At 37.7% G+C, this 21,391-nt stretch overlaps 2 protein-coding genes across 6 annotated transcripts; one reads left to right on the top strand and one right to left on the bottom strand.

Moving 5' to 3' along the window:
- The first annotated feature begins 341 nt into the window (after positions 1-341).
- PJVK (pejvakin) lies at positions 342-6,524 on the top strand. Its single transcript, XM_025887620.1, has 6 exons — positions 342-552; positions 1,807-2,002; positions 2,739-2,880; positions 4,349-4,466; positions 5,917-6,015; positions 6,232-6,524. Exons 1-6 carry the CDS (start codon positions 342-344, stop codon positions 6,522-6,524), a joined length of 1,059 nt encoding a protein of 352 aa, XP_025743405.1.
- Positions 6,525-9,288: 2,764 nt separating this feature from the next.
- Positions 9,289-21,343, bottom strand: FKBP7 (FKBP prolyl isomerase 7). 5 transcript variants are annotated; one of them, XM_025887615.2, is made up of 4 exons: positions 20,267-21,343; positions 18,822-18,973; positions 13,536-13,666; positions 9,289-9,626 (listed from the first exon to the last, which is right to left on the bottom strand). In XM_025887615.2, the coding sequence occupies exons 1-4, from the start codon at positions 20,473-20,475 to the stop codon at positions 9,465-9,467; spliced, it is 654 nt and encodes a 217-aa protein (XP_025743400.1). In that variant the 5' UTR covers positions 20,476-21,343; the 3' UTR covers positions 9,289-9,464. The 5 variants fall into 5 exon arrangements, 3 of the variants coding, with proteins under 3 accessions (XP_025743400.1, XP_025743394.1, XP_073738052.1); XM_025887609.2 differs by having other exon boundaries at positions 13,536-13,669; positions 20,267-21,340; XR_012375071.1 differs by lacking the exon at positions 9,289-9,626 and adding an exon at positions 14,939-15,052 and having other exon boundaries at positions 13,532-13,669; positions 20,267-21,341.
- Between the last annotated feature and the right edge of the window lie 48 nt (positions 21,344-21,391).

Here is a 21,391-nt window from a genome sequence, read left to right as displayed (position 1 = left end):
CAACCTACTATTAACAGTAACCCTCATCAAGGACATTGGTAGTATTTTAAACTCAGTAGCTTTCTGCATATGTTTTAGTGCTTATAGACTGCAATTCCAAGTTGACTTGCTCTCAGTGTATCATTTAACACCGTTGATCTATAATTCATTACCTGAGCACACCAGGAGAGGCAGTGTTGTGAATTGTACACTGGTAAGCTACTTGGTGAAACCATGCTTTGTATTTTTAATGGGTTCAATTATATTTAAAATCAAGTAAGTCTTGATGTGCCTGGTTTTCTTTGAAAGTATGGATTGTTATCTGAGGGTTGCAGTTGATGACGTCTTGATACCATATTAATATGTTTGCTGCTGCTACCAAGAGCTTTGTCAAGCAAGTTGGAGATGGAGGGAGATTAGTCCCTGTTCCAAGCCTCAGTGAGGCTGACAAATACCAACCTCTAAGTCTGGTGGTAAAAAAGAAGCGATGCTTTCTCTTTCCTAGATATAAATTTACCTCAACACCTTTTATACTGAAAGATATTCTTCTAGGAGACAGAGAAATTTCAGCTGGTAAGTTTAAATATCTGGGAGTGACTACTCATTTAGCTATATTATTGACAATCTAAACATCGGTTGTATATACTAATATTTGTAATATTTGCACGTTGATAAATGCAACTTTTCTTATGAGAGTAGTATTAATATTAAGATTAATAATATCTAAATTTATGTAGATCAAATCTCTTATTGGTTGAATAATTTTCCAACCTATTTTGTGAAATTTATTGTATAATTTTATTTCAAATATTTTATAGACTGTTTTAACTGAATCAACTTAGAATATGACAAAATAATATATTTCTTCATCTATAAAGTGGGGTATTAGTCTTGCCTATCTTTACAGGGTCAAATGAGATGAAAGTAATTTACATTTATTTCTTATGACTCAGTTATTGTAGTTGGTAAACTGAAATGTATTTTATAGGCTAGATTAGAAAATGAGTTGACATTTTGACAAATTATTGTTGTAAACACTGTTTTTCTTTCAACCACTCAGTGGATCTTACAGCTTACAGAGTTCTTTTGGTGGAACAAAGAACTTGAGTTCTCTTTTAAGTACTCTATCTTTTGGTTGTTGTTAAATTAATTGAGTTGCTATTTTATTTTTTTAAATTAAAAATTTTTTTTTCATTAATAATATTTTAATAGCATTATATGGCGACAGATGGTAGCTACATTTGTGGTAAGTATGGCATAATGCATAAATTTGTTGAATCACTATGCTGTATACCTGAAACTCATGTAACATTGTGTGTTAACTACACTCAAATAAAAAAATTAATTTTTTAAAAAAAAGAGTTCATTTTCTAGCAGGAGTGATATTTTACAGGTTTTAAGATGTTAACATGTTTTGGGGCACCTGGGTGGCTTAGTCGGTTAAGCGTTGCCTTCGGCTCAGGTCATGATCCCAGGATCCCTGGATCGAGCCCCATGTCAGGCTTCCTGCTCAACGGGGAGCCTGCTTCACCTTCTCCCTCTGCCGTTCCCCCTGCTTGTGCACGCACTCTCTCTCTCTCTGTCTAATAAATAAATAAAATCTTCAAAAATAGTGTTTACATGTTTTAACAATAAAGTCATAATTTATGTAAATGTATTTATTGTTTTTTAATTTAAATGAGTTGCTATTTTAAATCTTGGCTTGAGATGTCACCTTTCTCAACATTTATGTAATGGAGTCTTAAATATTAATTAATGCATTACTATATATAATCTATGTTAGGTGAAATCAAGACATTTAAAAATATTGATTTCCTTTCCATAAAGGTATTTCATCTTATCAGTTACTGAATTATGAAGATGAATCAGATGTTTCCCTCTATGGAAGACGAGGCAATCATATTGTGAATGACGTTGGGATTAACATCACTGGATCTGATTCTGTTGCAGTTAAAGCTTCATTTGGTGTGGTGACCAAACATGAAGTGGAAGTATCAACGTTACTCAAGGAAATTACGACACGGTCAGTAGAATAATACTTAATATGCTTCAGTGTTTTCATTAAATATTTTAATTGTATAAACTTCGTTATAAAGAATGCTGAAAGCATTCAGGATAATTTACTTGTTTTATTTGTTGGAAAAACTACAAATTAGCAATACATCCAGACTTTAGATATGGGTAGATATCCAGAATCACTTGGTGTAAACAGAATTTTTAATTTTTCCACAAAATTGCTTTGGTCCTGTACTCATTTGCTAAATTATTAGATTAAAAGAATACACTGGGGTGCCTGGGTGGCTCAGTTGGTTAAGCAGCCGACTCTTGATTTCAGCTCAGGTCATGATCTCAGGGTCCTGGAATTGAGCCCTGTGTCTGGCTCTGTGCTCAGTAGGGAGTCTGCTTGAGGATTCTCTCTCTCCCTCTCCCCCTCCCTCTGCTTGCAGTCTCGCTCTCTCGCTAATAAAAATAAATAAGTCCTTAAAAAAAAAAGGAATACACTAATCTGCTTGCAACAAATACACTAATGGAATCTCTTCCGACAGGCTCCTATAATAAGCATGTTTTAAGAAAAGTGAAAGGAGAGGCAGATTACTAGTAGCTATTGAGCATATTTTCTGATTTGTATTAGACCTGCCTTGATTTACTTTTAGTTAAGGTGGACCATGAATGAGTAACACATGACAGCAAAAAATGTACTTGATTATATGTAATTAGATGTGACAGATTCTTATGAATATCTCTATTCTTTATTCTAGAAAAATTAATTTTGACCACAGCTTGATACGTCAGACAAGGAGCAGCAGAAAGGCAGTATTGTGTGTGGTCATGGAAAGCATTCGAACCACACGACAGTGCTCGCTGTCTGTGCATGCTGGAATTCGCAGGGAAGCCATGCGGGTAAACCACACTCATTAGGTTTCTCTCTCTCTTTTTTTTTTTCCAAGATTTTATTTATTTGACAGAGAGAGACACAGCCAGAGAGGGAACACAAGAGGGGGAGTGGGAGAGGGAGAAGCAGGCTTCCCGCTGAGCGGAGAGACTGATGTGGGGCTTGATCCCAGGACCCTGGGCTCATGACCTGAGCTGAAGGCAGTCGCTCAACTGAGCCACCTAGGTGCCCCTCATTAGGTTTCTCTTGCTAAAAACGTGCAATGGGAATTTTTTTAAAAAGTACTCAATTTCTAAAGAGATGTGTATATTTTGTCAAATGTTGAGACTAAAGAGCTACAAGTATATATAGGATTTTGCACAGTAATAGTTTTGTTTTAGAATTTTTAAAAAAATCCGAGAAAACTTCGATTCTAAATGTGTATTATAATACAAACAAAACATTAATCCTTATGAAATAATGCATACTGGAGTCCCTCCTATGACTATTTAAATGATGTTTTAAGAATAAAAGTTGAGGGGCGCCTGGGTGTCTTAGTCATTAAGCGTCTGCCTTAGGCTCTGGTTGTGATCCCAGGGTCCTGGGATGGAGCTCTGCATGGGGCTCCCTGCCCTGAGGGAGGCCCGCTTCTCCCTCTCCCACTCCCTCTGCTTGTGTTCCCTCTCCCGGGGTCTCTCTCTCTCTCTCTGTCAAATAAATAAAATCTTTAAAAAAAAATAAAAGTTGAATGCTTATGTTGAATTCTTGATTTTATTTTTAAGTGATGTACTTTATACTTGAATTTTTAAAAGTTGATTTTATATTATTTCAATTTTTCTAAAATTAAACAAACATGCTTCATTCAATGTTAAATACCTTAAAAAAAACTGGAAGTTATTTGTGTTTAGTTCTCAGCTTAGCATTATTTGTCTTTGTCATTCATATAGTAATGACACATAACAATGACTCGATTGGTCTTATTAAAATTAGTTGTTATAAAGATAGAGTTCAAGGAAAAACTTTTGGAATCTTTGCAAGTAAAAGTTCTGTTCAGTGGCTACATTTAGCTTCCACTGAGTTGTTTGGGGCACAAACTGAAACATTTATTTAATTGTTGGAGATTTTTTTGGTAAAGAAGTTGATGATTGCTTTGGAAAGCTGCTGAAAACTCTGGGGGCTTTAGAACAATTGACAGAGTAGCCTAAAAACAACTGTAGCACTTAAACAGTTGGTTTGTGGTTGAAAGAAAAGGTGTCTATGTCAGCATTACTGTTGCTGTTGCACTAATCATTGGCCCTAGTACTGATGTTAGTGAGAAGGTGGTGAGTGGTATTCCCTAGATGGTGAGACCCCATTGGACCATTGGGACTTGGTTAAATTCAATGGGATAATTTGTTTTTGTCTTAATAGTAAGATTGTTTGAGATGTTTTGTTTCTCTAAAAAGCTATCCTTACGTGTTATCCTCCTTAATAATGTTATTTACTTATTCACTATAGTTTCATTTTATGGATGAACAGAATCCCAAGGGAAGGGACAAAGCTATTGTTTTTCCAGCACACACAACCATAGCTTTCAGTGTTTTTGAACTCTTCATTTACTTGGATGGTGCCTTTGGTAAGTGAATAATTTGCATGAAACACTGCAATGATTATACTTTTAAGAAGTATTTAATGAGAAACAAACACATACATACTCTCTCTGTGTAATTGTGGAAGAATGATATTCCCAGCACTGTCAATCTTATGCCTGGGTAAAGTAGCTGGGAAAGACCCTCTGGTACTACTTACTCACTACCTCTTTTCTGCTTCTTGGTGAGAGCTGCAAACTCCCCACCATGCCACTTAGGATTATAGATAAGAGCTCAAGTGCAATCCACTGACAAAGTATTCTTTGACTTACATGGGGAGATAATAGATGATCTTCTAATAGGTCGTTTTTGATGATGGCAAATAGAGGAGTGGGGAGATAGTTTAGATGCCTGTCGATATCAGGGCATCTAAGCTAAGATACCCAAAGACAGATTCTTTTCAGTTTTACCTCTCATAGACCCAGCTTCCCCCTCAACTCTCCCTAAAAAATAACTTTGACAGTATAAGCGCTTACCCTAAAATTGTCTTTATATACCTTACAGAATACCTTGTATTCCTTATATAATACCTTACATAATAGCTCACTTTAGACTTCGACATTTCACAGGTCTTTAAGATTAGGAGGCCAGCTACCTCAAAGGACTAGGCAAGGGAGCCCCCTAGCCCTGGTAATTTATAAACATTTTTAGACCTGTTTTTGTTTCTGTGGTTCTATGGGAGGAGAGAATAGGGAATCCAGAAACATGACGAAACATGCTAATTACAGTCTATTTGGGACACTTCAGATGTAGGTTTTTACAATTTATTGATTGTTAGGAGGAGTATGAACTGATAGAACTGATATAGCCATCAAAATTTAAAATGTGCATACGTTTTTGGGAATTTATCCTACAGATATACTTACATATATGGGAAGTGATACGGGTATAAGGATATTCAGCTTGTAATAATGAAAGACTGGAAGTAACCTTAAGATCTATTATCAGTAACTAGTTCAATAGTGGTGCATCCTTAACTATGGAATACTGTGAAGCCTTAAGAAGAATGAGATATGGACCCTGACATGGAATAATGTCTAGGGGATATTTTAAAGAAATATGCATAGTATATAACTATTTGAGCCTAAATAATTTTATGTGTATACATACATACATACATACATACATACATATATATTCTTTTATACTTGTAAAATATATGAAGTATTTCTGGAAGTATACTCAAGAAACTTAACAGTGGTCACTTCTAGGGTGGAAAACTGAGGCTGGGGTCCAGGGTAGACTGGAGACTTGTTACTGTATCCCCCTTTTGTAGTCTGGATTTCGTACCATGTGAATATTAGCTTTTCCAAAAACATAAAATTTAACTTAAAAAATACAATGAATGGCATGTACCAGGATTCATCAGCCACAACTAAAACTCCCAATAAAATGAGTTGTTCAAGTTATAACATCTTCTAACTTTTTTTTTTATAGACCTTTGTGTCACTTCAGTGTCAAAAGGAGGATTTGAGAGGGAAGAAACCCCAACATTCGGGCTGCTCTACAGACTGAGGAATATTCTATTTGAGAGAAGTATGTCTGTTGAAGAGTATTTCAAATGTTTCTTTTCTTCTTGGATTAATACTCGAGTTTATCCAGTCAGTACTCCTTGTCTGTTAAGGAGGAATTTAAATCTAAAGGCCAAATCATGTCATGACTGATGGTTTAGATTCACGTACGTATAAAGGCGGGTTGGTTATATATTTCTTATGTGACTTCTAACGCATTTCTCGGTTTTTGTGCTTTCAGATAGAAGAGTGATGGATACCATTTCTCGTTCACAGCTTTACTTAGATGATCTTTTTTCTGACTACTCTGACAAACATCTCAGCATGACTGATATTTCTCTCAAAGAAGGGACTCATATCCGAGTTAACCTGCTTAATCACAACATTCCAAAAGGACCTTGCATACTCTGTGGAATGGGGAACTTTAAAAGGGAGACGGTTTATGGGTGCTTTCAGTGCTCTGTCGATGGCCATAAGTATGTGAGGCTTCATGCAGTTCCTTGTTTTGATGTTTGGCACAAGAGGATGAAATAAATGGAAAGTGAATGTAGTGTTTTGGGTGCAACTGTGCCACACACCGTTCCAAAATCATCTCGGTATGCTTTGATAAATTATGGCAAATTAAAGAGGGAGAAGAAAGAGAAATTAACCTGTCTGGGCATCGTTTTCTTCATTTATGTACGTGGAGATGATAATAGTGTCTGCCCTATAAATTATCATAAAGATTAATATTACTTATGTGAAAAAAGATTTAAATGCAAAATTCAAGATATAGATGTTCCTTCATGAAATCTTCCAGTTACTTTAGAATTATATTTGGGATTCAGCTGTCATTTTAGATAACTTTACATAGTGATTTTGCTAAATATCAATTTTATCTTTAATTGAATTTTAATATTTAAGAAAGAGATTCAAAGTGGTGACTTTATGGTGCTTTAACCATTGCCCTAGGTCCGGTAAAATGAGAAAAATGTGTTAATAATTTAATATAATCCTAAATGTTTAATTGTGGTATCAGATGAAAAGCACACTGAGCTCAGTGTGGGGTTTTATGGACACAGTTCACAGGGTGACTGATCGCAGTATATGCCATTGTGTGATGTACACACGCTCACTCGTTTTGTCTTTATAAAAACTCATTACTGTCATTTTAAAGTTAAGGCAGCTAGGACACCTTTATTCTTTCCCCTTTGAAAATGTTTAAAATATTTAACATATTCAGTTCTGAGAGATCTTTTTCATCTACTCTATAAGACATCTGAAATTTTGCATACACAAACAACCTAAATTATTAATTTATTATATGCCCTTATTAAAATAATTGCAAAAGTAATGAAAATTCTAGAACTCAAAATGTAGTGACAGCACTTCCTACTGGGTGTATGCCTATGAAAGCATAAAGCAATCGTGTAACTACAAAATACCTGATTAGTTATGTAGAATGATTAAAATTTTACTTATTTAAATGTGGTTAGTTTTAGAATCAATCTCCATTTTACATCATCTATGATTTTTAAAAACGTAAGTTTAAAAGCACTTGGAAAACAATGGGACAGAAAGGATAGAATTATGAACAGGATGTATTATGGAATGATTTCCATGTATATCTTCTTCCACTGTATTTGTGTTTTGAGCAGAATATATGAGTCAAATGCAAATATGAGTATACTGATTGCAAAATGCTCTAGTGACTTTTTTTTTTATATAGAAAACGGGGGCAGTTTCCAAACCAAAACATAATATTGAGTCACCAACTTCGTTCATTTCAACAGAGCAGGTTTTCCTGAGGGAAGTCAAGGAACGAGAATTGGCAATTGAGCAAGTGAGGAGTTACAAAATTAGGTACAGGCATGAAGCAGTCTTGGGAGGAAAGGAAAGGTAGCAAGGGTTTTGGTTTTATGAAGTGTCAAACTCTGTGCTATGCATATGTGATATCCATTAATCTGGTGTTTTTTGCATTAACCCTGAACTTTTAGATAATAGGATTTCTGGCAGTGTATCTAAAGAGGTTAAAAGATGAACACTGAACAATGGTTTGGAAAGAGCAAGTTTCAGAAAATGGAAAAAGCTTTGGTTTGAACTCACTTGTTTGGAGCAGAGCTATTTAATCCTGACCATACCTTTCTACATATGCAGTGGGCAAAACCTTATGTGGTCCAATAAATAACGTGCAATTTCTTTGACACCAGGGTGATCTTCTACAGCATCTTACCTCCTATTCTCAACAAGTTGGATGTCATCGTTTGACCATGACACAAAACTGTCATTGCAGTGTATATCCCCGTTTGTATCCTCATTTGATATCCTCACGTGTAAAATAAATTCTACGCATTTTCAAAAATTTGATGGGGTAGCAGTTTGTAATGCTCATTTATGATCAAGAACAAGAATATCGTAAAATGAAGTGACATAGGATAGAGGTACATAGAGAAAGGGAACTGGAAACTAAGAAATACCATGGCATTAATTTAAAATGATCAAGACAGAAAGTTAGGGATGGTAGATCTAAAGGCTTACAAGAAGGAAGAGGAAGTAGCCCATCTATAATGATGTCTAAAGGAGTACACACTCAGAGCAGTATGATTTTATCATGTCTGCTATGTAAGAGGCACAAAGTCTTCGGTCTGATCAATTATCTTTAAACATTCTCCGTTGGAGGGGCACCTGGGTGGCTCAGTTGTTAAGCGTCTGCCTTTGGCTCAGGTCATGATCCCAGGGTCCTAGGATCAAGCCCTGCATCAGGCTCCCTGCTCAGCGGGGAGCCTGCTTCTCCCTCTCCCTCTGCCCCTCCCCCAGCTTGTGCTCTCTTCCTCTCTCTCAAATAAATAAATAAAATCTTAAAACAAAAATAAACATTCTCCATTGGAATAATGACCAAAGGCCAGAGCTTGCACCAAAAAGTACAGAAACTGTGTTAAGGCTCTCTGTGGGACAGAGCTATACAGCTAGTATTTTCCTATATGCATACGAAAGGAAGATTTGTTTAGCCCTCTGATTTTTATATCCCTCTATTTGTAATGCTATGAAATGTATAAACAAATGAAATGTTCATTCCTGGGTCCTAATGAATATTTTCATTATATGGGGGCATTTTTACAATCAAAACGTTAAAAATTGGATATTTAAATATTTATACATGTTGTTAAGGTTAGAGCTGGGAAGAACTTGTAGATTTTGACATAGGTGTCCTCCTATCTCCTGAAGGGGAAGAACTGACCACTGGGACATGGAGGTCTATTTCAAGGTGCTGCAATTCGTGTTCACAGGATAAAGCAGTAGGAAACACAATCATACCGTTCCTGAACGTTAAATTTGCAAAATAATGCACACTTATTATGTCAAAATTACATATATTGAGGGGATCGAAATATGTTCTCATGGGAAGAAAACAGAAAATACAAGTTCTAGAAAAGTGACTTTGTTTTATATATAAAGTACAGTAAGTAGCTAAGACAATTTGGAAATAAAAATATACTATAGTTCATCATGTTGATATACATTGTATTCCTTGGAAGAAATGAAGCCATCACCATCATGATCATTCTTCTTAAAAATATCTTCTAAAACTGCATTCTGATATGACTTGTCACGTGGCTTGTCATCTTTTTCAAATTCCCTTTTCAGGTAGTGATTTATCTAGAGGGCCAAAATAATGTCTTTAACAAAAAAGTACCCCAGTAAATTTTCAGTAACTTTAAGGAAATGTTTACATAAGAAAACTCAACTCTAAGGCTACTTATAACAAGTGATATAAAATTTTTAAAAACTGTTTGAGGTTTTATTCTTTTAACCTTTGAAGCAATTTTTCTGAAAAGAAACATCTTCAAATTAGCTTCGCCTGAGGTTATAGATGGTTAGTGGTACATACTCAAAGATTAACATCTGAATTGAATTTTGTTGAAACTGTTTTCCAATAATCTATACTGTCCACATTATGAAAGGAAAATCAGGAAAATCATTCTTAAAGATTTCTAATAGTGAATAAAACCCAAATTGGCATTTTTATAATCTCTAAAATTAATGCATATATTGTATTATCAATAAAATTCAACCATAGGTTTTGAAATAAAATTTAATTTTCCTAATTTTTCTATGCTTCTATAATTCTCCTTCAAATCTACATAACTATGGCAATCTCTATAATAATAAGACCAAATAAAGAACAGGTATTAAGTACTCTTTCTCTGTGTAATATGACATTTCTACTAGCCACATGGAACTACTAAGCACTTGACACGTGGCTAGGTCAAACAGAGATATGCTACTCTAAGGGTTAAACACACAACAAATTTTGAAGACAATAAAAAATAACTGATAATTTTTACAGTGATTTCATGTTGAAAGGGAAATATCTTAGATATATTTAGTTAGACAAAATGGTATTAAAATTCATTTCACCTGTTTTTGCTTTTTAAGATGTGGCTACTAAAATTTTTAAATTATATATGTGACTCAATTCTATTTCCATTGGAAAGTACTAATACATATAATAACTAAAGAAAGCAATGTGCAATAATCTGGAAATACTGTTCAGCAAGGCTGAGTATTTTAAGGCAAGAGTATTTCTGAAAGCTAAAGTTGAACTCTGAGAAGTTTTTAGCAGTATGTATCCCAACTCAGTCCATCATGAGTAGACTTTATTTTAGAATGATCAGTGGATCTTAATGAAGGATAGATCAACTGTTCTCAAGTGAGACTTCAGTCCTATTGAGGGAGATACATTTTTTCTTCCAGTTGAGCCTTAGCAATCCTATGTAGGTGAAAAGAATTTTAAAGAACCTCAAATATTCCTCAGTTTCTAAGTAAACAGATTTTCATAACCAATATTACTGACTCTCAGGACGTACTTTTCTAGTACACTGTAGTAGAGAGGTACAAAAAGGCAGCGGGTAAGAACATAACCTTAATTTTGCTGGCAATGAGTTCCACATTATTTCCACTTCATAATTTAAGAAAAATACTGTGTTCCTCTTCTCTCACCTTATACTAAAGAAATAAGTGACTCAATCTTTCTGATGATGAAGGGAGGTAGTTTTAGTTCATGTTTCAAATCTAGGCTTTGTCATGTACTTGCTGTGTGATCTTGGACAAATAATTTAACCTCTCTGGACCTCAATTTTGTCGTCTGTAAAAGGAGGGAAACAGTATCTCTTTGGTAGTATTGATGTGAGGATTAGAGTAATGTTTATAGATGTCAATGAAAGACAGTTATTATCATTCACGCATGTGAAAGTCACGCTTACCATCTAGTGATAATGCAGCTGATACCTAAGAGACATCTGGACAGACTGTTGCTAAGCAGGTCACTCAATTCTGGATTCTGGACTTTCTCTACCTTTATTTTCCAGAAAGAACTAAAGATCCCACAAGACCTACTGAAGAGTCTTCATACTGCAGAATGTGCCTCTTTGTGTTCATTTGGTAACGAATGGTCTGTGTGCACAGGCTGAGCTCTCGGGTGCTGTGTGAATTCATCTGCTGCTGTTTAAAACTCACGAGGAGTCAACGCAAAGTATGTACTGGCATGGATTTGCCACCCCTCTGATTGTCCTTCTACTTAAGGAACAGGGGATCGTTTCATTCACATATCCCTCTTCCACAGCTGAGCAACAAAGGAGCTTCAGGGGAAAGTCCTTACTAATATCCTGGAGGAGGAAGGAGAATCAGGGTGGGGGAAGGACTGGAGAGGGAGAGGAAAAAGAAACAGAGAAAGAGGGCTTACTTGTCTCTTGAAATCAATGACTCGGGTACCTTCTGTTCCTTAGGTGGTAGAGTCATGCATGTTAAACTGTCTCCAAACAAGAGGGGAGACAACTGGGTTATTCAATGTAAGCAAAAAGGGTATAGTAGGTGGGACTAAGTAAGGCACCAGCCTTCAACAGTACAAACATTAGCCCTGAAACATCTATGCTGGAAACTCCCCCGAAAGAGGCAGGGTAGGCCATGGTTAAGAGCAAAGTAGCAGGGGTGCCTGGGTAGTGCAGTCGGTTAAGCAGCCAACTCTTGGTTTTAGCTCAGGTCTGGTCTCAGGGTTGTGAGATCGAACCCTGTGTCAGGCTCCTTGCTCGGCACAGAGTCTGCTTGAGTTCCTCTCTCACTCTGCCCCTCCTCTCTCTAAAGTAAATAAATAAATCTTAAAAAAAAAAAAAAAGAAAGAAAGAAAGAGCAAAGTAGCAGAGCCAGACTGCTGGGTTGCAGTCTGATTTTGCCTCTTAGAGTGGTGTGACCTTACGCCAGTTACTTAGTCTGGGCATCATTTCCCCCTTCTATAACATAGAGATAATGACGAGTGTCTATCTCATAAACTGTCACAAAGATTAAGTTAGTTCACATACTAATGTGCTTATAGTAGTACTTGGTACTGAGAAAGTACAAAAGAAAATGACTATTATTGTTCTGACATCTTTATTAATCCCTCAATTCATATATAAGAAAAACTGGAGGGACGCCTGGGTGGCTCAGTCAGTTAAGCATCTGCCTTGGGCTCAGGTTATGATCCCAGGGTCCTGGGATTGAGTCCCACATTGGGCTCTCTGCTCAGGGGGAGTCTGCTTCTTCCTCTGCCTGCCGCTCCCCCTGCTTGTGCTCGCTCTCTCTGACAAATAAATGAATACAATCAAAGATTGTATTTATTTATTTTTACAGAGAGAGACACCGTGAGAGAGGGAACACAAGCAGGGAGAGTGGGAAAGGGAGAAGCAGGCTTTCCGCCAAGCAGGGAGCCCTATGTGGAGCTCGATCCCAGGACTCCGGGATCATGACCTGAGCCGAAGGCAGGCGCTTAATGACTGAGCCACCCAGGCGTCCCTAAAATAAAAACAATCTTAAAAAAAAAAAAAAAAAAAAAAAAAAAAAGACTAACTGGAACACAGAAGCTAGTTCGTGAACTGGCTCCTGCTTACAACTTTCTAGTGCACACAATTCAAATTCTTGCTAGCTCTTTTCCTAATCTCATGTAATCCCCACAACCCTGTGAGGTAGAAATTATTTGCAGTGTTATAAATTCCTATGGTGCTGCTTGAAAAAGCTCTGTTCTTGTAGCCTAGAAGGTGGAAATGCCCTGTAGAGATTAGCTTGGTATTTTATTTTATTTATTTATTTATTTATTTATTTGACAGAGAGAGAGAGAGAGAGAGAGAGAGAGAGAGACAGCGAGAGAGGGAACACAAGCAGGGAGAGTGGGAGAGGGAGAAGCAGGCTTCCCGCTGAGCAGGGAGCCCGATGCAGGGCTCTATCCCAGGACCCTGGGATCATGACCTGAGCCGAAGGCAGACGTTTAACGACTGAGCCACCCAGGCACCCCTAGCTTCGTATTTTAATGACTCTCTGGCAGGGAGAAAGGCAACTGAACAGGATGACTCATTACAAGTTTTATATTGAAAAAGCACATTTTCTTCTTGGAGCTTAGATTTTTTAGTAACCAGCTCTATAAAAGCAAAGTAATCAGCCATGCTCAGCAGAACTAAAAAATAACAGATGTAACAGAGATGTATTTAAATTGTGATGAAAAAATTAGACTGTACACACGGAATTTGTTTGAATTACCTCTGTTTTAGAGAGTTGCCTGTCATTGTCCGTGTCTATCTGTTTAAATGTTTCAATGCTTCGTGGTCCTTTCGTCACAGCATAAAGTTCAATCTCAAAAATCAATGTTGCGTCAGGTGGAATCTTGCCTTCTGCTAAAGGTATAATTTTTAACAGTTTAACTTACATGAAGATAATGTTCAAATATTTATTCACAAACAGCCATTATAACATTATGATTATATTATTTCATATTTATAAAAACTGCTTACCAAACACTTTTAAGAAATTTTTTTTCCATGTTTTTAAACCAAATCAGTTTTAAGGACCTCATGGGCCATTATTTCCTGATTGAATTAAAATAAATACAACTCATGAAATTTTTATTAATATGCCCCATTATTATACAGAAGAGAGCTAGTGCAGAGAAGAAATGCAGGGGCAGAAAAATTTCAAAGTGTATATCAGTAATCTTTTAAAAAATGATATTGTATAGTTATTTGGAAGCATGAATAAAATGTTTCAATATGTCTTTCAAATCCTTTGTAGACAGTAAAAAATAAGTGCAATGACAGAATAACAGTAACAATTTTATAAAATCTCTAATCACAATAAAAAGTTTAAGTATTAGGTTGAACAGTCCTCTTGAATAAAGTTAACCTATTCACTCATCTGTGACATCACGTCACAGATGATCTTAGCAAGCTCTGGGCTATTTCAGATGACCATTTCATAAAAATAACCTGTAGAAATGATGTGCTAAGAGGCAGAGGTTAGTCTGTGTCACCAGTATTGCTCAGAGTCTCCCAGAGTCTTGTCCATTATAGGCACTCAAATATTTGTTGAATGAATGCCCCTATGGCTTATTTTTAAAATGGCTGCTTGTTCTCTGAAGGAAACAGTAATTTCTTTAATGAAAGTCGAGAATTCTTGCTAAAGTTTTTATATAACCCAAAGAGAAAAGAGCTTGAAAGTTATAGCCAAAAGGAGAACTGGATCAGTCATCTCCAAAGCCAGGACATAGAAAAATCTACTCATGCATCCCATGACTAATGAAGTTCCAAGCTATGTCACCACCTATTACCTGACTTTAGAATAAAAAAAGGTGGAGATGAATTCAACAATCATTTTTACAAAATCCATTCCTATTCTGTCCAGTTACAATATCCTTATGACAGGGAAATAACTAATGATAATAAAGACAACCTCAAAACACAAATTCAAATTTCTTAAGAAAAAATATTACACGTACATATGAAGTTTCTGAATAATTGTACTGTAAATACAGAAAATATTGCCAATTAGGTTTTGTCTTACAAAGAAATTAGAGCATAAAAAGGAGAAAAACGTGAATTTGCTATAGAATTACTTGTATTTAGAGAAGATCAAAGACATAGGAGTTAATGTAAAGAATCTATACATACCACGTGTACTGTTAATTAAAGCACTAAAAAGTCACATGCATTTCAAGTCATGCAGGGTGCTCTGTCATATGAAGCAAGGATACTGCACAGAGGAAAGCCTTCTTCAAGTACTGCCTAAAATAAAGTTATAGCTCATGTTAAGTCTCAATAACAACTTATTTAAAGAAGCTTATTTGACAAGAAGTGGTTTGTAAGCATTATGTATGGTCTCCACTGCAGTTTTTACGTAAGCTAATCCTACCTCTTGTAATGCAGGTAAACCAGCAATTAAGTATGTTCCAAAGAGCATACTTTTGTTGGGCCACAGTTTCCTTATGTGTAAAACAAAAGTGCTGGCGGTGTTACTAATGAGATTCATCATTTTTATGTTTACTGGGGACACCTCAAACTGAATACGAACTACCTTCTTCAAAGTTAAACTTGTACCTCTCTGCAGCACGGGTCTGGTTTATTAATAGCTTGGGCAGCCTGGGTAGTCATTCATAGCTAAGCATAAACTAGTTTACAAAAAGGATCACTAAGTGGTCATTTGCTATAGGGAAAGGGGGCCTGATAGAATGGATGAGCACATATTGATGAGGGATGTGGTTAAAATGAGATTAAAAAGTCTAAAAGGCAAACTTTGCCTGTATCAGCTTGCCTAGAATCGGCCTCAACTCATGACAATATTTTTGGGCAAGTATTGCATTCAATTTAATTTATCTTCAGTTTTTTTTCTCTCCCTCTCCCAGATTCCTCTACAACTAAAAATAGGATATACAAATTATGGTTCCATGGAAGCTATTTTGATGAGACCAAATGACTGGCCAAAAGCATTGAGAATGAAGCTGTAGTTACCTGGAACTGTCTCTTTAGGAGTTAGTTTTCAGTCTGATTGGGTCTGCCTTGTGCCACTAACCTCCCTGCAATCCAGTTTGGGGCAGGGATCCCCTGCTCTTGCTGGAAAGAACAGGTGAGGGGATCGCTACTATTAATGAGTTAACAAAACAGCCTCAAAGAAAGTGTGCCATTCAACGAAATATTTGGGAGTTATGACAGTATCTCATCGTAGAAAACTAATCTTTAATGACTTTAATTATATACTAAATATTTCAAATAGGTGGAGTTAGCAAGGATTCTAAATATTATGAGGAGGGAATGATTCTTTATAGTCTTCACACAGCAACAGTGAGCAAGGACCTAATTGAGAATGCAAAGTAAAAACCATCCCTCTGCCAGGCTGACCATTTTTCCCCTTTTAAAAACTTTCCCTCTTTATTCAGCTCCATTTTTAATTTTGGCAATTTAAAAAATTTTTAACTTTAGAAAAATTGATACATGCACATGGCAAAAAATTTAAACAGTACAAAATATTAGAGAGTGAGAAGAAATCTCCTTACTCTTGGCCCTCAGGTTTCCTTCTCAGGAACACTTAGTGTCATCAGACGACTGCGTATCCTTCCACATATAAGCTGTGTAGATTCATGATGCACATGTGAAATTCTCCCCCTCACATGTAAGATTTTTGAGGATAGGAAATGGCTTCTTCTTTGGACATTGGCTTATGCTCAAGGCCTGGAACAGGACCTGGCATTGATGCGCAATAAATACTCCCTGCATGAATACATTCTATACCACTTTATTTATTTTATTTTTTTAAAGATTTTATTTATTTATTTGAGAGAGAGAGAGAGAGAGAGAGAGAATGAGCATGGGCGGGGGAGGGGTGGGGAGGGGCAGAGGGGGAGGGAGAAGCAGGCTCCCCACAGAGCAGGGAGCCCGATGTGGGGCTTGATCCCAGGACCCTGGGATCACGACCTGAGCAGAAGGCAGACGCTTAACCGACTGAGCCACCCAGGCGCCCCATCCCACTTTATTTTTAACAAATTAATACATATGGCTCTATAGCATTCTTTTTATTGGCTGCACCATAATCCATTGTATAGCTATATCATATTTAACTAATTCCCTATTGATGGATACTCAGGCAGTTTCCAGTTTTTTGCTACCAAAAAAAAGTCCGTAATGAATATTCTTTTATATGTACCTGTGTGTACATTCCTGTAACTGGAACTACTGGGTCAGAGGATATGTGCTTTTAAATCTTTTTTTTTTTAAAGATTTATTTATTTGACAGAGAGAGACACAGCAAGAGAGGGAACCCAAGCAGGGGGAGTGGGAGAGGGAGAAGCAGGCTTCCCACGGAGCAGGGAGCCCGATGCGGGGCTCGATCCCAGGACCCTGGGATCATGACCTGAGCCTAAGTCGGAGGCTTAACGACTGAGCCACCCAGGTGCCCCTGTGCTTTTAAATCTTGATAGAAATTGTTAGAAAGGTCGAGTGACTTACATTCCCAGCAATAATGCATGAGAACGCTGGTTTTCTATACCTGTGCTAACTTTTATGCCTTTGACAATCTGATGAGTGAAAATGGTGTCTCATTTTGTTTTGATTTCCCTTTATTTAATTATTAGTGAAACTAAATATTCCCATAGATTTAGAGGTCATTTGTATTTTTTTTTTGTTAGTGGGCTACTTGCCTATTTCTATGGCTAGGTCATTTTTATTACTGGTTAGTGAGTCTTCACAGTAGTCGCAAAAATTTTCCCCATTTATCTGCTTACCTAGGTTCTCAGATCTTACAGTAGGATTTTAAAAATAGGTAAGATATTGAAAGAAGCAGTTCATTTCTTCCACATTTCAAGGCTGCTCCTGATTTTGGGGATTAGTGACTGACAGCTTTTTATTTTTTTTAAAGATTTTATTTATTTGAGAGAACGAGAATGAGAGAGAGAGAGAGCACATGGGGGGGGGAGGGTCAGAGGGAGAAGCAGACTCCCCGCCGAGCAGGGAGCCTGACGCAGGACTCGATCCCGGGACTCCAGGATCATGACCTGAGCCGAAGGCAGTCGCTTAACCGACTGAGCCACCCAGGCGCCCTGACAGCTTTTTATATTCAGATCCTCTTTTTACTATGTTCCAGTGCTGTCTTTTTACTCTAAGATCATATGTTTCAGTTTCCCAAGTCTTATGAATTTGACTTTTGTACTGCTTACCTAAGGTATATACTATAGACATTTATGTAATAATTAATAAAATAATACGTACTAAAACAAAAAAAATGACTAAGGTAGAGCTTATAGAATATACAGGATCTTTATGAGTACTGCCACTATATGAGGGAAAGAACTCTGGCCAGAGAGCTATCTTCCAACGATGTCTTATTTTCTTTATACGTAAAAAGTGGGGACCGTGCTGGACTGGACTAGATACAGCTAGTTTATTGGGCCCTATGATTCTGTAACTATTTCCTCTGTGGTTTTTTATTTTATTTGGTTGTTTTTAGTGATTCAAAAATTTTTAATTGTGGGAAATACATGTAACATAAAATTTACCACTGTAACCATTTTAACTGTACAGTTCAATATATTCACATTGCTGTGCAACCGATCTCCAGAACTATTTCATCTTGGAGAGCTGAAACTCTATACCCATTGAACTACTTCTCCTATTCCACCCTCTCCCCAGCACCTTGGCAACCATTCTCCTTTGAATTTGACTATTCCACATACCTCATACGGGTGAAATCATACAGTGTGTTTTTTTGTGATTGGGCACTTAGTCTAATGTACTCAAGGTTCATCCATGTCGTAGCATGTAGAATAATTTCCTTCCTTTTTAAGGCTGAATAATATTCTATTTTATGTGTATATGTGTTGTTTATCCACTTATCTGTCAATGGACACTTGGGTTATTTCCTCTTCTTGGCTATTCATGAATGGTCCTGCTATTCACATGAGTATACAAATATTTGAGACCCTGCTTTCAATTCTTTTGGATATATACCCAAAGCTATGACTTATTTTTAAATATAACTTAGAGATATAATATTAAAACACCTTACCATAGCCTTCCTTTCCATATGCAAATGAAGGGGGTATAATCACTTTCCGCTTCTCTCCAGGGCACATATCCATCATCGCAAGGTCTAGGCCTTTTATGACTTGCCCAACACCAAGAACAAACCATTTGGGGTGGCCTTCATTTTGTGTCCGGCTATAATAAAAAACAACACTTAGGTAAGCTGATTTTAAGAAAAATAAAATCAAACTTTAAAATAAACCTGGACAGGACATGTGGGTGGCTCAGTCAGTTAAGTGTCTGCCTTCTGCTCAGGTCATGATTCCAGGGTCCTGGGATTAAGCCTCACATTGGGCTCCTTGCTCAGCGGGGAGCCTGCTTCTCCCTCTGCCTGCAGCTCCCCCTGCTTGTGCTCTTTCTCTCTCTCTCTCTCTCTGACAAATAAATAAATAAATAATCTTAAAAAAATACATCTGGACGTGAGGTTATAATTTAAAATTGGAGTCTTCTCTCTTTTCCCATATTAATATTCCTTCTGAACCCCCTAGTGGGATGTTTGGCTCAAACTTCTTTCATAATAGCCCGAAAGAAGTATGATTTGCCCAAAGCTAGTCATTAGGAGTCATGTCATTATCATTTTTATTGCCATCTTGCAAAAACTATTCAATAGTTACTTTTTTAATGGGTCTCCGGCCTCTAACTAGCTGCATGGCTTGTCCAAATAACTCATTTAATCTTTCTGAGTTTGTTCTAAAAAAATGATGGTGCAGGTTTAGCCTCAAAAAGTCATTTGAACAATAATTAAAATTTGTATCTTTTCTTATTAAATTTATTTATTTTCTTCCAAATCGAAAGAACTGACTTTCCCCAATCCTATCTTTATAGGGTAATAGCACCAACGAAGAAAAGCCATTCTTCCTCTGAGTAATAAACGATCAATTAAATCAGAGCAGGCAGTGGTGAGATGAGGGGGGGGAATGAGAGAACACAGGGCCCAGAAGACACCAGTGAAAGTTATCGTTGTCCTGGTTTTTGGATACAGTTGGAAAGTGGCCCTCAGTCTGTAAATATCATGCTTCTGAAGGCCAGATAAAATCTCTTAAAGTACCCTACCTAATCCTCTGTAAAGAGACTCCAACAAATGGCCAAAAAAAAAAAAATGCTGAGAACATCCTTACAGACAGTACCATGACTTACCTTCTATGGATCCCAAGGGTGGTGGCGGTGGTCGGGGTGCGTGTGTATGTAGTGTACTTCCGACAATCTCTTGGGTCAACATTTTTAATAATTTAAAAAGTAATAGTTCAATAGGGAACTACTGCATATCAGTAGGAATGGCCCCCTCCCCCCCCAGGAATAAAAGTCTCAACTCTTACTGTTAAATAACAAGAACAAACCAATTAACCAACCACTTAGCTTCTGGTTGGTAGAGGGAGCCTAGATTTCATGCATTAACTGGACACCGGGGCAATTCACAGCATTTCCTACCTGCAGTAGAATTTCGAACCGTCTTTAGCCAAGAAGCCGTCGTAATGGGCATTTAGCAGGTCTCCCTTCTTGCTTGTCTTAGAACAGTTTTCTGGACGATGCAAAACTTCGATTTTCACTTCCTCTGAGCTCTCCTCTTCCTTTTGTCCCTGAGCAGTAAAAATGCCCCATACATAAAAGAAAACGATTAATCTTAATAGAAACTGCATGATTCCTGAAGTTGGCCTCAGATGACACGGCGTTCCTTGACGCGTGTCGGTTGTGCCCAGCCGCTGTGAAAGCAGTAGAGTTCCGACGCGTGGCAGGCATTGTTCCACGTCACAAAGGGCCGGGGGCGGGGCGTTCTATGGCCCCGCCCCCTTCCGGCTCAGCGCTCCGCCACAGAATTTTCGTCTGTCCGCCCGGGTTCTGTCCCTTTAGCACCCGGCGCTTTGGATGGCTGTCATCAGTCGCTAAGGCAGTACGGAACACTTGCACCGCTTCTCGTTAAATCCGCATATTTTACAGAAGGTTTCCTCAGGGTTCGCTAGTAATGATCGCGTTTCCTAAAATGAAACCGGCAAAAAGAATTAAACGGCCTGGAGGTGGGATGTTGTAGTCAAGAGAATACGGCTGTCATTTCTGGGCGTAAAAGGTTTCTCCTCAGACCCCTAGAGCACTGGCGGGCATCGGGGGAGGCATTCTGCTTCTGGGGTGTCCTTGAAAGCACCTTCTCGGGGTGGAGTCATGCATTAAGAGGTTCCAGGCTAAGCCACACACAATCTGGCGGCCACCTGGTCACGAGTAAACACAGGTGCTGCCGCTCCTCGCCCCTTTAAAGGCGTTTCCCACCAGCCAACTCCAGAGATTTAGGACCTGCTGCTGGTTTGTGTTTCTCTCCCCCCACCCCTCGGGGCCGCCCTCGATTTGAGGGCCCATGGGAGTTGGGGGAAAACTTGACGGTGTTCCCTCTCTTACCAGCTCTGCGAGATTGGTAACCATCCACTGTGCGCAGATGAGAAAATGCAGTTATTTGACTATTGGGCCTTTTGTTCCAATCTCACAGCTAATGCGCAGCAGGGATTTGACCAAGTTTGACACAAAACAAGCCTTTACCCCACCGCAGCAGGGATTTGACCAAGTTTG

The sequence above is a fragment of the Callorhinus ursinus genome, unplaced genomic scaffold, assembly GCF_003265705.2.
Source record: "Callorhinus ursinus isolate GAN/ISIS: 27379988/994484 unplaced genomic scaffold, GSC_fseal_2.0 scaffold2, whole genome shotgun sequence".
NCBI lineage: Eukaryota > Metazoa > Chordata > Mammalia > Carnivora > Otariidae > Callorhinus > Callorhinus ursinus.
The sequence above is the reverse complement of the archived record's forward strand: the minus strand, read 5'-3'. Positions and strand labels throughout refer to the sequence as shown.

Excerpts from the sequence above, each read along its gene's own strand:
- PJVK (XM_025887620.1), top strand. The coding sequence starts at position 342 with ATGTTTGCTGCTGCTACCAAGAGCTTTGTCAAGCAAGTTGGAGATGGA. Across the intron at positions 2,881-4,348 it reads TTCGCAGGGAAGCCATGCGG|TTTCATTTTATGGATGAACA; the intron begins GTAAACCACACT and ends TATTCACTATAG. Across the intron at positions 6,016-6,231 it reads GAATATTCTATTTGAGAGAA|ATAGAAGAGTGATGGATACC; the intron begins GTATGTCTGTTG and ends TTGTGCTTTCAG.
- FKBP7 (XM_025887609.2), bottom strand. The coding sequence starts at position 20,475 with ATGCAGTTTCTATTAAGATTAATCGTTTTCTTTTATGTATGGGGCATT. Across the intron at positions 13,670-18,821 it reads ATATGGAAAGGAAGGCTATG|CAGAAGGCAAGATTCCACCT; the intron begins GTAAGGTGTTTT and ends TTATACCTTTAG. Across the intron at positions 9,627-13,535 it reads GGCAACTCTCTAAAACAGAG|ATAAATCACTACCTGAAAAG; the intron begins GTAATTCAAACA and ends TTGGCCCTCTAG.